We start from the raw sequence: 13,503 nt of genomic DNA, 5'->3' as shown, positions 1-13,503 counted from the left end.
GGTAGGGACAGGAGGTCGGGGGGAGGTAGGGACAGGAGGTCGGGGGGTGAGGTGAACAGACAGGAGGTCGGGGGGTGAGGTGAACAGACAGGAGGTCGGGGGGTGAGGTGAACAGACAGGAGATCGGGGGGTGAGGTGAAGAGACAGGAGGTCAGAGGGGAGGTGAAGAGACAGGAGGTCAGAGGGGAGGTGAAGAGACAGGAGGTCAGAGGGGAGGTGAAGAGACAGGAGGTCAGAGGGGAGGTGAAGAGACAGGAGGTCAGAGGGGAGGTGAAGAGACAGGAGGTCGGGAGGGTGGCGGTGAAGAGACAGGAGGTCTGTGGTGGGGGTGTTGGGGGGTGGAGGGGTGAGGTGTAGAGACAGGATAATTGAAGGCTGTTTTTGTAACTGGAAGCCTGTATCCACTGGCATGCAATAGGGCTCAGTGTTGGGTCTGTTTGCTGTGTACATTAATTTTCTCAACATGACTGTAGGAGGTATAATCAGTAAGTTTGCGGATAACACAAAAATTGATTGTGTTGTAAAGAGGGAGGAGAAAATCTTAACCTACAGGGCGTTGAGATGGACTGGCTCAAAAGGGTAGAAAAGTTGCAAATGGAATTTATGTCTGACAAGTATGAAGTGATACATTTTGGGAGAACTAATGAGGTAGAAGCAATACATGTTGAATGGAGGGAACCAAGGAAGTACAGAAGATCAGAGGGACCTTGGCATACATGTCCATAAATCTTTGAAGGCACAGGACAGATAGATAAAGTAGTTAAGGCAGCAGATGGGATAATTTTATTTATTAGTTGAGGCAGGGAGGTTGTGATGGAGGTGTACATGATGTTAGTTTGGCCACAATAGGACTGCTGCATGCAGTCTGGTCACCCCACAACAAGTACAATTTGATGGTACTAGAGCAGGTGTGGAGGAGATTCACCAGGATGCTGCCTAGTCTGCTGTGATTCAACTAAGAGGAAAGACTAGTCAAGGTTGGGGTTGTTTTTCTCACAGCAGAGAAGGCAACTGAAGTGTACAACATTGACGGTCACAGATCGAGTAGATAGGGAGAAAACCTTTCCACCAAGTGGAGGGGTCAATAACCAGGGGGCACAGGTTGAAGATAAGGGATGGGTGGTTCAGAGGAGATTTGAGGAAAATGATTTTCATCCACAAGGTGAGGGAATTCACTTCACTGAAGTGTGCAGGAACCAACAGAGCTTTTCAGAAGTATTTAGATGCCATAGCATACAAGTCTACAGGTCAGTATTGCAAGATTGGTGCTTGATGGCTAGCATTGATTAAATGGGCCGAATGGCCTCCTTCTGTGCTGTAAAATCTAAATATTTACAAAGGATGATCCCTATGGGTGCACACTTATGTGAAAGGAATGGAAGGAGGAAATAGAGGGGGATTGCCGATAAGAAGCTGATGAAGCTTATTTGTGAAATCGTACTCCATTGCTTTTCATCTTGAAAGTGAAATGGGTTGTTCATTTTAAGGAGAGACACATCTCCATGATTCTCAAGTTCCGGTCATGTAACTGGAGAGAGATATTTGCACATACGTCAGTGGCCAGCTTCTCGTAATCCTCCATTAGCTGCTCATTCTCCTGGTTAACGGCGAGAACTTTACAGATTCGATTGGCTGCTGTTTCCGCCTGTGTAGAGAAGGTGACAAAAAAAAAGAGATTTTGGTTCATCGTGAATAGAGTCATAGAGATATACAGCATGGAAACAGACCATTCGGTCTAACCCGTCCATGCCGACCAGATATCCCAACCCAATCTAATCCCACCTGCCAACACCCGGCCCATATCCCTCCAAACCCTTCCTATTCCAATACCCATCCAAATGCCTCTTAAATGTTGCAATTGTACCAGCCTCCACCACATCCTCTGGCAGCTCATTCCCTACACGTACCATCCTCTGCGTGAAAACGTTGCCCCTTAGGTCTCATTTAAATCTTTCCCCTGTCACCCTAAACCTATGCCCTCTAGTTCTGGACTCCTCAACCCCAGGGAAAAGACTTTGTCTATTTATCCTATCCATGCCCCTCATAATTTTGTAAACCTCTATAAGGTCACCCTTCAGCCTCCGATGCTCCAGGGAAAGCAGCCCCAGCCTGTTCAGTCTTTTCCTGTAGCTCTTTCAAATTTCACAACATCTTTCCGATAGGGAGGAGACCAGAATTGCACGCAATATTCCAACAGTGGCCTAACCAATGTCCTGTACAGCCGCAACATGACCTCCCAACTCCTGTACTCAATACTCTGATCAATAAAGGAAAGCATACCAAACACCTATCTATCTGCGACTCCACTCTGAAGGAGCTATGAACTTGCACTCCAAGGTCTCTTTGTTCAGCAACACTCCCTAGGACCTTTCCATTAAGTGTATAAAGTCCTGCTAAGATTTGCTTTCCCAAAATGTAGCACCTCGCATTTATCTGAATTAAACTCCATCTGCCACTTCTCAGCCCATTGGCCTATCTGTTAAAACAATATGTTTCCCCCCCGTAAATGAACTTTCCAACACTGCTTGCTGAACACTCAGCGATAGAAAGGAAACTTAGAACTCACCTGGCTATTATGTATTATGACTATCACAAGAAAAGCATTTCCAGTTCAACTAATTGTGGCCTATATAACAACAGAACTCTATTGATCTATGCATGGGAAGAATGCTGAGTGAAGCTTGCTAATACCCTTCCTGATATCATCTGTAGTATTCCCAATTATACATTCTCCTTCAGTCACAGCACCAATTTAGACTTCAAATGTCTCCACTGCCATGCTTCTTATAAAAATATAAATATCCCATCAATGGTTAGTCAGTTTGCTGTTAACGTAACCATACAGATCCTGAGTATGTTTTCCATTCCATTCATTAAAAAGCCTGGTTGCAAACTAGCAAATAGAATGGTCAATTAAAGTAATGAATGAATGATTCAAAGTGAGGACCTAATGATCGTCTAGTTAATGGCGCTTGGCTTCACAACGTCAGATGTTCAGACTGTGCTGAACAAATGTGCTGAAAAGGGCAGAACAGGAGGTTTCCTGCTTCTTGCCTTGAACATTATCCAATCCTGTCAAAGCAGGCCAACTCTTTTTGTTGCCGTATTTGCACTTCATCAGGCGTAGCCCTGCAAAGGCCTATATGGTGGTAAATTCTGGTGCCCTTACTTAAGGAAGGAAGTATTGGCATTGGAAGTAGGCCAGAGAATGGTCACTCCATTGATTCCAGGTTTGGAGGGAATGTCTCACAAGGAGAGGTTGAGTAGGCTGGGCCTGTGCACATTACAGTTTAAAAGAATGAGAGGTGACCTTATAGAAACAGACAAGGAACTTTGGAGACGCAGAAAGGTTGGTTTCCCCTTGTGGGAGAATTGAGAGGGCATAATCCTTCTCAGATTATTAGGGATCACCTGTTTATGACAGAGATGAGGAGAAGTTTCTTCTGAGGGTAGTGAATCTGTGGAATTATTTACAGCAAATGGCTGCAGAGTTTGGGACACTAAGTATATTCAAAGCTACAATAAACAGATTTTTAATCAGTACGGCAATGAAGGATTATGGGAAGGATTATGGCAGGAAAGTGGAGTTGAGAACAATCTCATTGAACAGTAGAGCAGACATGATTGGCCGAATGGTCTTTTTCTGCTCCAAAGACTGTCGTCGTGAATTTAGTGTCAAATTAAAAGCAGAATTTTGCCATGAGTTTGTGACATTATCAATAATCAAGGGATCAGAAATGAGATAACAAGAATCCAGAGAAAGTATATTCCTGTTAGGGTGAAAGGGAAGGCTGGTAGGTATAGGGAATGCTGGATGACTAAAGAAATTGAGGGTTTGGTTAAGAAAAAGAAGGAAGCATATGTCAGGTACAGACAGGATAGATCGAGTGAATCCTAAGAAGAGTATAAAGAAAGTAGGAGTATACTTAAGAGGGAAATCAGGAGGGCAAAGCGGGGACATGAGATAGCTTTGGCAAATAGAATTAAGGAGAATCCAAAGGGGTTTTACAAATTTATTAAGGACAAAAGGGTAACTAAGGAGAGAATAGGGCCCCTCAAAGATCAGCAAGGTGGCCTTTGTGTGGAGCCACAGAAAATGGGGGAGATACTAAATGAATACTTTGCATCAGTATTTACTGTGGAAAAGGATATGGAAGATATAGACTGTAGGGAAATAGATGGTGACATCTTGCAAAATGTCCAGATTACAGAGGAGGAAGTGCTGGATGTCTTGAAACGATTAAAGGTGGATAAATCCCCAGGACCTGATCAGGTGTATCCTAGAACTATGTGGGAAGCTAGAGAAGTGATTGCTGGGCCTCTTGCTGGGCTCTGTATCATCGATAGTCACAGGTGAGGTGCCAGAAGACTGGAGGTTGGCAAACGTGGTGCCACTGTTTAAGAAGGGTGGTAAAGACAAGACAGGGAACTATAGACCAGTGAGCCTGACCTCAGTGGTGGGCAAGTTGTTGGAGGGAATCCTGAGGGACAGGATGTACATGTATTTGGAAAGGCAAGGACTGATTCGGGATAGTCAACATGGCTTTGTGCGTGGGAAATCATGTCTCACAAACTTGATGGAGTTTTTTGAAGAAGTAACAAAGAAGATTGATGAGGGCAGAACAGTAGATGGGATCTATATGGACTTCAGTAAGGTGTTCGATAAGGTTCCCCATGGGAGACTGATTAGCAAGGTTAGATCTCATGGAATACAGGGAGAACTAGCCATTTGGATACAGAACTGGCTCAAAGGTTGAAGACAGGGGGTGGTGGTGGAGGGTTGTTTTTCAGACTGGAGGCCTGTGACCAGTGGAGTGCCACAAGGATTGGTGCTGGGCCCTCTACTTTTTGTCATTTACATAAATGATTTGGATGTGAGCATAAGAGGTACAGTTAGTAAGTTTGCAGATGACACCAAAATTGGAGGTGCAGTGGACAGCGAAGAGGGTTACCTCATATTACAACAGGATCTTGACCAGATGGGCCACTGGGCTGAGAAGTGGCAGATGGAGTTTAATTCAGATAAATGCGAGGCGCTGCATTTTGGGAACGCAAATCTTAGCAGGACTTATACACTTAATGGTAAGGTCCTAGGGAGTGTTGCTGAACAAAGAGACCATGGAGTGCAGGTTCATAGCTCCTTGAAAGTGAAGTCACAGGTAGATAGAATAGTGAAGAAGGCGTTTGGTATGCTTTCCTTTAGTGGTCAGAGTATTGAGTACAGGAGTTGGGATGTCATGTTGTGGCTGTACAGGACATTGGTTAGGCCACTGTTGGAATATCGCGTGCAATTCTGGTCTCCTTCCTCTTGGAAAGATGTTGTGAAACTTGAAAGGGTCAGAAAAGATTTACAAGGATGTTGCCAGGATTGGAGGATCTGAGCTACAGGGAGAGACTGAACAGGCTGGGGCTGTTTGCCCTGGAGCATTGGAGGCTGAGGAGTGACCTTATAGAGGTTTACAAAATAGGTTTAGAGTGAGAGGGGAAAGATTTAAAAGAGACCTAAGGGGCAATGTTTTCACGCAGAGGGTGGTACGTGTGTGGAATGAGATGCCAGAGATTGTGGTGGAGGCTGGTACAATTGCAACATTTAAGAGGCATTTGGATGGGTATATGAATAGGAAGGGTTTGGAGGATATGGGCCAGGTGCTGGCAGGTGGGATTAGATTGGGTTGGGATATCTGGTCGGCATGGACGGGTTGGACCAAATAGTCTGTTTCCATGCTGTACATCTCTATGACTCTAACTCTGCTTCAAAATAGATCTCATTTCCACTTTCTGGTTTCCATTTAGAGCTCATTTGATTGAGACTCCTGTTGGCCACCATCAGCAACTTCCCAGAAATTTCATATTTATGATTCCATTAGAGACCTAATTTTGTGTTCAGCTGCAAGAGAATAGTGAACTCTAGTTGTGTTTTCGTTATGAGCCATGCATGAACTTGACTTGCAGCAACACATCTAGAGGGGGTTTACTGGTCTTCAGATCAGCTTTTTTTCTACCTGATAATAACTATTCCATTCACCATTTAAAAACAAACTCTGATAAAAATCAACTTTGCTTATCAACTATAAAACTCTCCACATGGTTAAACATTTTGAAAAAGGAGAATTTTGGCTAATGCAATAACATGGATAAATGAGGAGAGGTTAACGACAGTGAACCTGTGGAATTCTCTCCCACAGGAAGCTGTTGGAACCAGTTTGTTAGATATATTCAAGAGGGAGCTGGGCGTGATCCTTGCGGCTAAAGAGATCAAGGGCTATGGAGAGAAGTGGGAATGGGATACTGAGAACAGCTATGATCATATTGAATGGTGGGGCAGGCTCAAAGGATTGAATGACCTACTCCTGCACCTTTTTTCTCTCTTCTATAAGAAAACTAAGATAATATCAGTAAAAACAGAAGCAGGAGCAGGCCATTAGGCCCCTCAAGCTTGTTACATCATTCAATAAAATTCTGCCGTATCCAATTGTGACCTTACATTCACTTTGCTGCCTGTACCCCACAACTCTCAATCTCCTGGTCAATCAACATTCTGTTTAATTCAGCCAGAATATACACAGTGACTTTGTGCTCTTCAGAGTAGAGAATTCCAAAGATGTACAACACCCAGAAGAACTTGCTCCTCAATCCAGTCTCAAATGAGAGAACACATTTTTTTTTTAAAAAACTGTGCTGGCTCACTCAAGATTCCCTCACAAATGGAAATATCCTCTCAGCATTAGCCCATTGCTTCCCAAACCGTTTCCTACAGTGACCCCATTTCAAGGTTTATAAGATGTCGTGAGTCCTGGGAGAGTGGGAGTACAGCTGTTATATAACTTGATCAGTGTTCCACGGTCACTGTTGTCATGATGTACATCATGGAAACAGACAGTCCAACCCATCCATGTTGATCAGATATCCTAACCCAATCTAGTCCCACCTGCCAGCACCCAGCCCATATCCCTCTAAACCCTTCCTATTCATATACCCACCCAGATGCCTTTTAAATGTTGCAATTGTACCAACCTCCACCACTTCTGCTGGCAGCTCATTCATTCCACGCACCACCTTCTGCATGAAAACGTTGCCCCTTAGGTTTCCTTTACATTACCTCCCAATTTGGGAAGCCCTGATCTACACCGTCAAGTCCCCACTGAGTTTTGTGATGTTTGTTAAGATCCCCTCTCAAGCTTCTGAATTCCAGTGCAAGTCCAACATTCGAGATTTCCTTCTAAGGTAACCCCCGAATCCCAGGGAACAGCCTACTGAACCTTCCTAGAACTGCTTTCAATGCAAGAATGCCTCTGGTTCAGATAGGGTCTTGTGGTGCCTTGGTAGTTTCGCTCCGTAGTGACTGGATTTAAGACCTATCTACTCTGGAGAATACATCATAATATTTCTGAACAGGTTGATTAACATAACTTCCCCTCATTTATTAAGGCAACCAAACTGAACTTAAAATATTCGAGATATGGTCTTACTAATGTCCTGTACAATTGTCACAAAATCTATTTTTATAACCCATCCACTTTGCAATAATCAATTTGTCTCTCTAATTTCTTGCTGTACCTGCATGCTAACATTTTGAGATTCATGTACAAGGACCCCAGATCCCTCTGTATGCAGCATTGTGCAGTCTTTCTCCATTTGAATAATATTCTGCAAATGAAACTGTGAAGTCAGTTCTGATCATGGGGAGTAGAAGCCAGCAGGACTTGGAGATGGCCTTATGATGGACAACATACCTTTCTTCCCTTGTCATTCACCTTCCCTATACTCCTGATGATTTTATAAACCTCTACAAAGGTCACCCCATAACATCCTACTCTCTAGTGAAAATAGTCCCAGCCTACTTTTATATTTCAGACCCTTCATTCCCAACAACATCCTGGTAAATCTTTTATGAACCCTTTCCAATTTAATAATATCCTTCTTGCAGCATGACAACCAGAACGAGAAACAGTCCTCTAGAGAGGCCGAACCAACGTCCTGTACAATCTCAACATGATGACCCAACTCCTATATTCAAACAATGAAGGCAAGTATGCTAAAAACATTTTTTACCCTCCTGTCAACATGTGATGCAAATTTCAAAGAATTATAATACATGAACCCCTAGGTCTCTGTGTTCTATAACACTATCCAGGGCCCCTACATTTTGTATGAGTCCTGTCCTTGTTTGTTTTACCAAAATGTAATAGTTCACATTTATCGAAATTAAACTCCTTCTGCCACTCCTTACCCCTTTGACCCTATTGATCACAGTCTCTCTGTCATCTTAGATAACCTTCTCTACAATCCACTATACCACCAATTTTGGTGTCATCTGCAAACTTACTTACCACACCTCCTATGTTCTCATCCAAATCACTTCTATAAATGATAAACAAAGGAGGACCCAGTACTGATCCCTGTGGAATACCACTGGTCACAGGCCTCCAGTCTGTAAACACAACAGGCCAGGCAGCATCCAAGGAGCAGGAGAATCAACGTTTCGGGCATAAGCCCTTCTTCAGGAATTTCCTGAAGAAGGGCTTATGCCCGAAACATCGATTCTCCTGCTCCTCGGATGCGGCCTGGCCTGCTGTGTTTTTCCAGCACCACATTTTTCAACTCTGGTACTCCAACATCTGTAGTCTTCACTTTCTTCCACTCTGTAAACAACTGTCTCCCACCATAAAGCCAATTTTGCAACCAGGTGGCAAGCTCACCCTGAATCGCATGTGATCTAACTTTACTAATTCGTCTACCATGCGGAACTTTGTCAAAGACTTTAGTAAAGTCCAAATAAACAACAACTACCACTCTACCCACAATCTTTTTGGTTACTTCCTCAAAAAAAAACTCAATCAAGTTTGAGACATGATTTCCCTTACGTAAAACCATACTGGCTATCCCTAATCAGTTCTTGCCTCTCCAAATGCATGCAAATCCTGTCCCTCAGAATCACCTCTGACAACTTACCGACCACCAATGTCAGGCAAACAGGTCTATAGTTCCCAGGCTTCTCCATACAGCCTGTCTTAAATAAAGACAGAACATTTGCCTACAGTCCCTGGCACCTCACCCACAATGATAGATGATTAAAAGATTTCTGCTATGGGCCCTGCATGTCTTTCCTAACTTCACACAAAGTTGTCCATCTCTATGACCCTTCAGGTCCTAGATCAGGTCCTAGAGATTTATCCAGTTTTATGTTTTGTAAGACCTCCAGCATTTCCTCTTCTCTAATGTGAACGGTTTTCAAAATATCAATATTTATTTCCCAGAGTTCCCTAGCCTCCATTTCAATCTCAACAGGAAAAACTTATGCTAAATATTCATTTAGTATCTCTCCCATCCCCTGAGGTTCAACACACAAGTCGACCTCGTTGATCTTTAAGGGACCCTAACTTCTCTCTCGTTGCTCTTAATGTTCTTGTAGAATCTCCTTGGATTATCTGCCAACCTTCACTTTTGGTTTGGTTGCTCAGCAACCAAATAGCAATCTGCCACAGAGTCTGGGAAATGCTAATATTAGCTGCACAGTGTAATGAAGCAGCATTTCCAGCTGTATTAGCCCACTCGTGAGCTGATTGTTGTATGTAATCAATATTCTGCCCCTGTAGAGCACCACCTCCAAATATGAAAATGGGAATGAAGCAGCAATGGTTCTTTGCTCAGACTCTCCAGATAGCTCAGTACTTGAATTAACCCTGATCCAGATTTCTCCATTTCAGTCTCCAAGTGAGGCAACCACAAAGATCAAACTGGTGATCTTTCCATCTCCTTGCAGCCTTTTATAATGCATTAACCTAATGGTAATGGTGGCCATTCGTGGGCAGTGGGATTGTCTAAGTCAGCCGGGTTCGCAAAATAAATCTGGCTTCACTCTCCCCTAAAGTCTCAATAACCACTCCTCTAAACTCAGGAGATATTTTCTGTGAGATGTTTTGAACTCCTGAGCCAGTTATCTTGTGACTGTCAAGTGAGGTCAAGCCAGCTTTGGACTTTTTTGAACTATGCCCCCATCTGCAGTGAGAGGGCCTGAACTTCCATGCGCTCAAACCCATTCCATATCCTGCAAATTGGAAGCTGTCATCTCATTAGGGAGGACTCAAACTGAATCCCTCCTCCCAGGGTACTTGATCACAGTGTCAGAAACGTTCCCTGCAAAGTCACATTCTATTCCACCAGCTTGGAAAAGAGCAGCATTATCCAGTTTCTTCCCCTCACCAGTTCAACTCCCATTGGCTTTTTTGTAATTGAGATCATTGCCAGTAAATTGTGAAGCCAAGTTGACAACGTAAAATAAGTTATCTGAATTGTAGAGGGGTTGGGCAGGTACAGCTTTAACATCAAAACAAAAATGGCTGGAGAAACTCAGCAGGTCTGGCAGCATCTATGCGGGGAAGAGAAACAGGATCAGCGTTTCAAGTCCAGTGACCCTTCTTCAGAATGGAATCACAATGGACGCAAATTGTTAACCGCCTTTCTCTCTCCACAGCTGCTACCAGACCGGAGTACGTTCCGTTTTCATTTCAGACTTACAGCATCCGCAGTATAATGCTGTTAATTTCAGGTTCAGCTCTTGCTCTGCAGACAAACATAGAAGTTTGGATGATGAGGCCCAATGTGAAAGAGTAAAGCATTATGGCAGTGAGACTGGAACCTGAAACACAATGGGCTCAAACAGTTGCATGGGAATTTGCAACAGGAACTGGAACAGACATTCCAACAGACACAGCAGTTCAGAGTGCCATTGCAATCTCTACTGAGACAAAGAAATGTAGACAATGGAAACATGGGCATAGAAACAAACAGAAGCCAACAAAAGGCTCACTGAAGGGAACAAAGGGTTCTATATCTGGAGGTAGGCAAGTGGTGCCACGGTGCTTCAGAGGGTACTGCACACTTAAGCGGAGTTCTCAATCTCTACTGTTGCAGCTGTGCCCAGTGCAAACCAAGCACTTTCCTGCAGGAAGGAAAGACCTTCTTTTAGTGAGGCAATGATCCTTTCTCACATGTACGTGAACCTGCTGAGGCAAGTGTAGCAGAGTTGTGTGACACAAGAGACGCAAAGAAGGGAAATCCATTTCAATAAAAACACGAATGGGTTAAATGCAAGAAAATGAATAAGCGTTAAAAAGAAATTGAGAGAGATACACAGGAAATAAAAGTGAAGATTTACATAGTCTAATAAGAAACATTTATCTTAATTAACCACATCTATTCTGAACTGATCAGAAGGATACAAAAAAAAACTGAATGAAATTCCTGTACTTGTTTCAAAGTTCGACTAGATGGCACCAGCATATAATAGTGAACCTGGTATCATTAATTAAACCAGGCGCATAATCTGCTCCCAATCTTGAAAATGATGAGTCTACAGGCTTTTATTTGAAGGAAGCAAAAGCTTTTGGAAGCGGTGGTGCTAAATTATTTTATTCAAAGTGGAAGTGACATTAGATTTCCAGGTCCATCTATAGTTCGAGAGTAATAATTGTTATAATTAACATAAATGCCATTCTCTACAATATCTAACAAGTTTGGAAAAATAATTGAAATAGTAGGCTTTTGAATCTGGGGTTTTGAATTGAAACAAGTGTCCTAAACAGCCAAGGAATTGGGTCTTAATGACTCATTAATTTCTACATGGCCCCATATTCAGTTAACACTCAACTGCCAACACTGATGTTCCTGGTCTACGTACTTCAACAAAAATATTTGAAGGCCAGCTGCAAAGTTGTTGAACTCCCATAAACCAGTTCAACCCAGAGAAAAAAAAAAATAAAATGGGGAGATGCTGTGGATTGAGTGACTCATTGTGTATACTGAGCATGGGCTGTTCCTGCCACTGTGTTTACCAACTGAGTTTCAAACCAAATCAGAAAAGCTCAAAATGACAACACGTCAACAAAAATTACACATTGCATAGAAACATTTACGCAGAAAGTCACCCAGCAAACATTGCCAGTTTAGATGGCATTTATAGTAGGAGGGCAAATGAAAAGTAGTTTGCTGTTTGCTCAAGGCAATTTAAAACCAATATTTACTTCCCAAGTAATTTTTTCTCAAAAGGTGAACAAATAAACTTGATGGTTATCCTAGGCTACCGTGTCTGTCTGTGCATGGTGCAAAATCTAATTTGGATGAATCAACGTTCTCAGTTTTTGTTGGGAGGCAACATCCTCAAATTGTCTGCAGCATTTTCCTTTCATACTCTGTACTGCATCCTCAGCCACTTAGCTCAAGAATTGGGGGAATGGTTAAATGCATTTGGGAAATGCTGCAAATAGGACTGAGGTAGGCACTCACCTTCAGAAGACTGGAAACCTCTCAATGTACATCGTGGACAGAGAAATACTTGGCAGTACAAAAGATTTTGTATAACAATGAGGATGCACAAGCTGTTAGTCCAGTTTGGCTGAGGCAGGGTCTGTTTGAGAATCCATTTCCAATATTAAATAACATTATTTGGCATGCCTGTGGATCTGAAGAAAAACCATTGCCACTGTCTCACTTTGGACAAACTGCTGTATTAGTTAGCACACGGGGGCACTTTCAGACATGTACAAAACAGTGGTAGATTTGTAGGATACCAAAAGGAGAAAAGATGCAAGACCAGTAGAAAACTTCATGCAATATCTAAAAGGGTGAATTTCTATGAGCATACAGACACACACAGCAGAACCAATTCAGTATTAGAGGCAAGTGCAAAAGGAAAGCCTCTGGCCAAGACCAGGGCCTATACCTGCACGGTATTAAGGACAGGATGACAGAAGAAGGAAGCAGTTCATGAGACATTTTCCTCAGGCTCGTAACACTAATATCAAAATGGAAAATAAGCAATGAGAAGAGCATTCAGAGAGAGAAGTAGAACATCCATATTTACATTTTCACAAACTCAGCAAACTGCAGGAAATCCTTCACATACAGGCAGTGCTTAGTTTCTACAGTACAGACAGAGATGACATGGCATTTATGGACAAATATCTGATCAACTGACCTTGGGAACATCATGTTCAATAAGTAAACCACAGGAGAATAAAATTTCATAAATGACCTGGCACTTGGAACACACACACACACACACTCCCTCTCTCTCTAGACATATATTTATAAATTAGAATAAACCTTCCTCCATCAAAAGCCAACAGATGGGTCACATACTTACATTATTTCCTAAATGAATGAGCACCCAATCTCCGCTAAGCAATAATACACATTTAGGACTGTCCAATCCAACCAGGTGGGAGAAAAATATAAAAATAAAAGGCAGAATTGGCTTTGTTACAGCCTCCTGCTGGATTGATTATAAACTGGGTCAACTTTCCATGCTCCCGCGCTAGGGAAGCAATAAAAACATGGAACAGAATTAATTCCAAAGACTAGCAAAGAGCTAAATGATAACCTTTTTGTGGTATATTCATTAAACCAAAGTAGTCACATAAGGTTTTAATATGACTTTTCCATTGTATTCCCACTTTATAGCCGAAAGAATCCATAGTAAAAGCTTCATAAAAATGGTTCCAT

General features: G+C 42.6%; 1 protein-coding gene across 6 annotated transcripts in view; it reads right to left on the bottom strand.

Moving 5' to 3' along the window:
* The window catches only part of actn1 (actinin, alpha 1), a 209,915-nt gene that overhangs the window by 50,116 nt on the left and 146,296 nt on the right, over positions 1-13,503 (bottom strand). For all 6 annotated transcript variants that reach the window (XM_072569172.1, XM_072569174.1, XM_072569176.1 and 3 more), the window contains exon 9: positions 1,553-1,645. In XM_072569172.1, the coding sequence (XP_072425273.1) occupies positions 1,553-1,645 (93 nt within the window). The remainder of the gene's footprint in view (positions 1-1,552; positions 1,646-13,503) is intronic.

This window comes from Chiloscyllium punctatum, chromosome 4 (genome assembly GCF_047496795.1).
Source record: "Chiloscyllium punctatum isolate Juve2018m chromosome 4, sChiPun1.3, whole genome shotgun sequence".
NCBI lineage: Eukaryota > Metazoa > Chordata > Chondrichthyes > Orectolobiformes > Hemiscylliidae > Chiloscyllium > Chiloscyllium punctatum.
The sequence above is the reverse complement of the archived record's forward strand: the minus strand, read 5'-3'. Positions and strand labels throughout refer to the sequence as shown.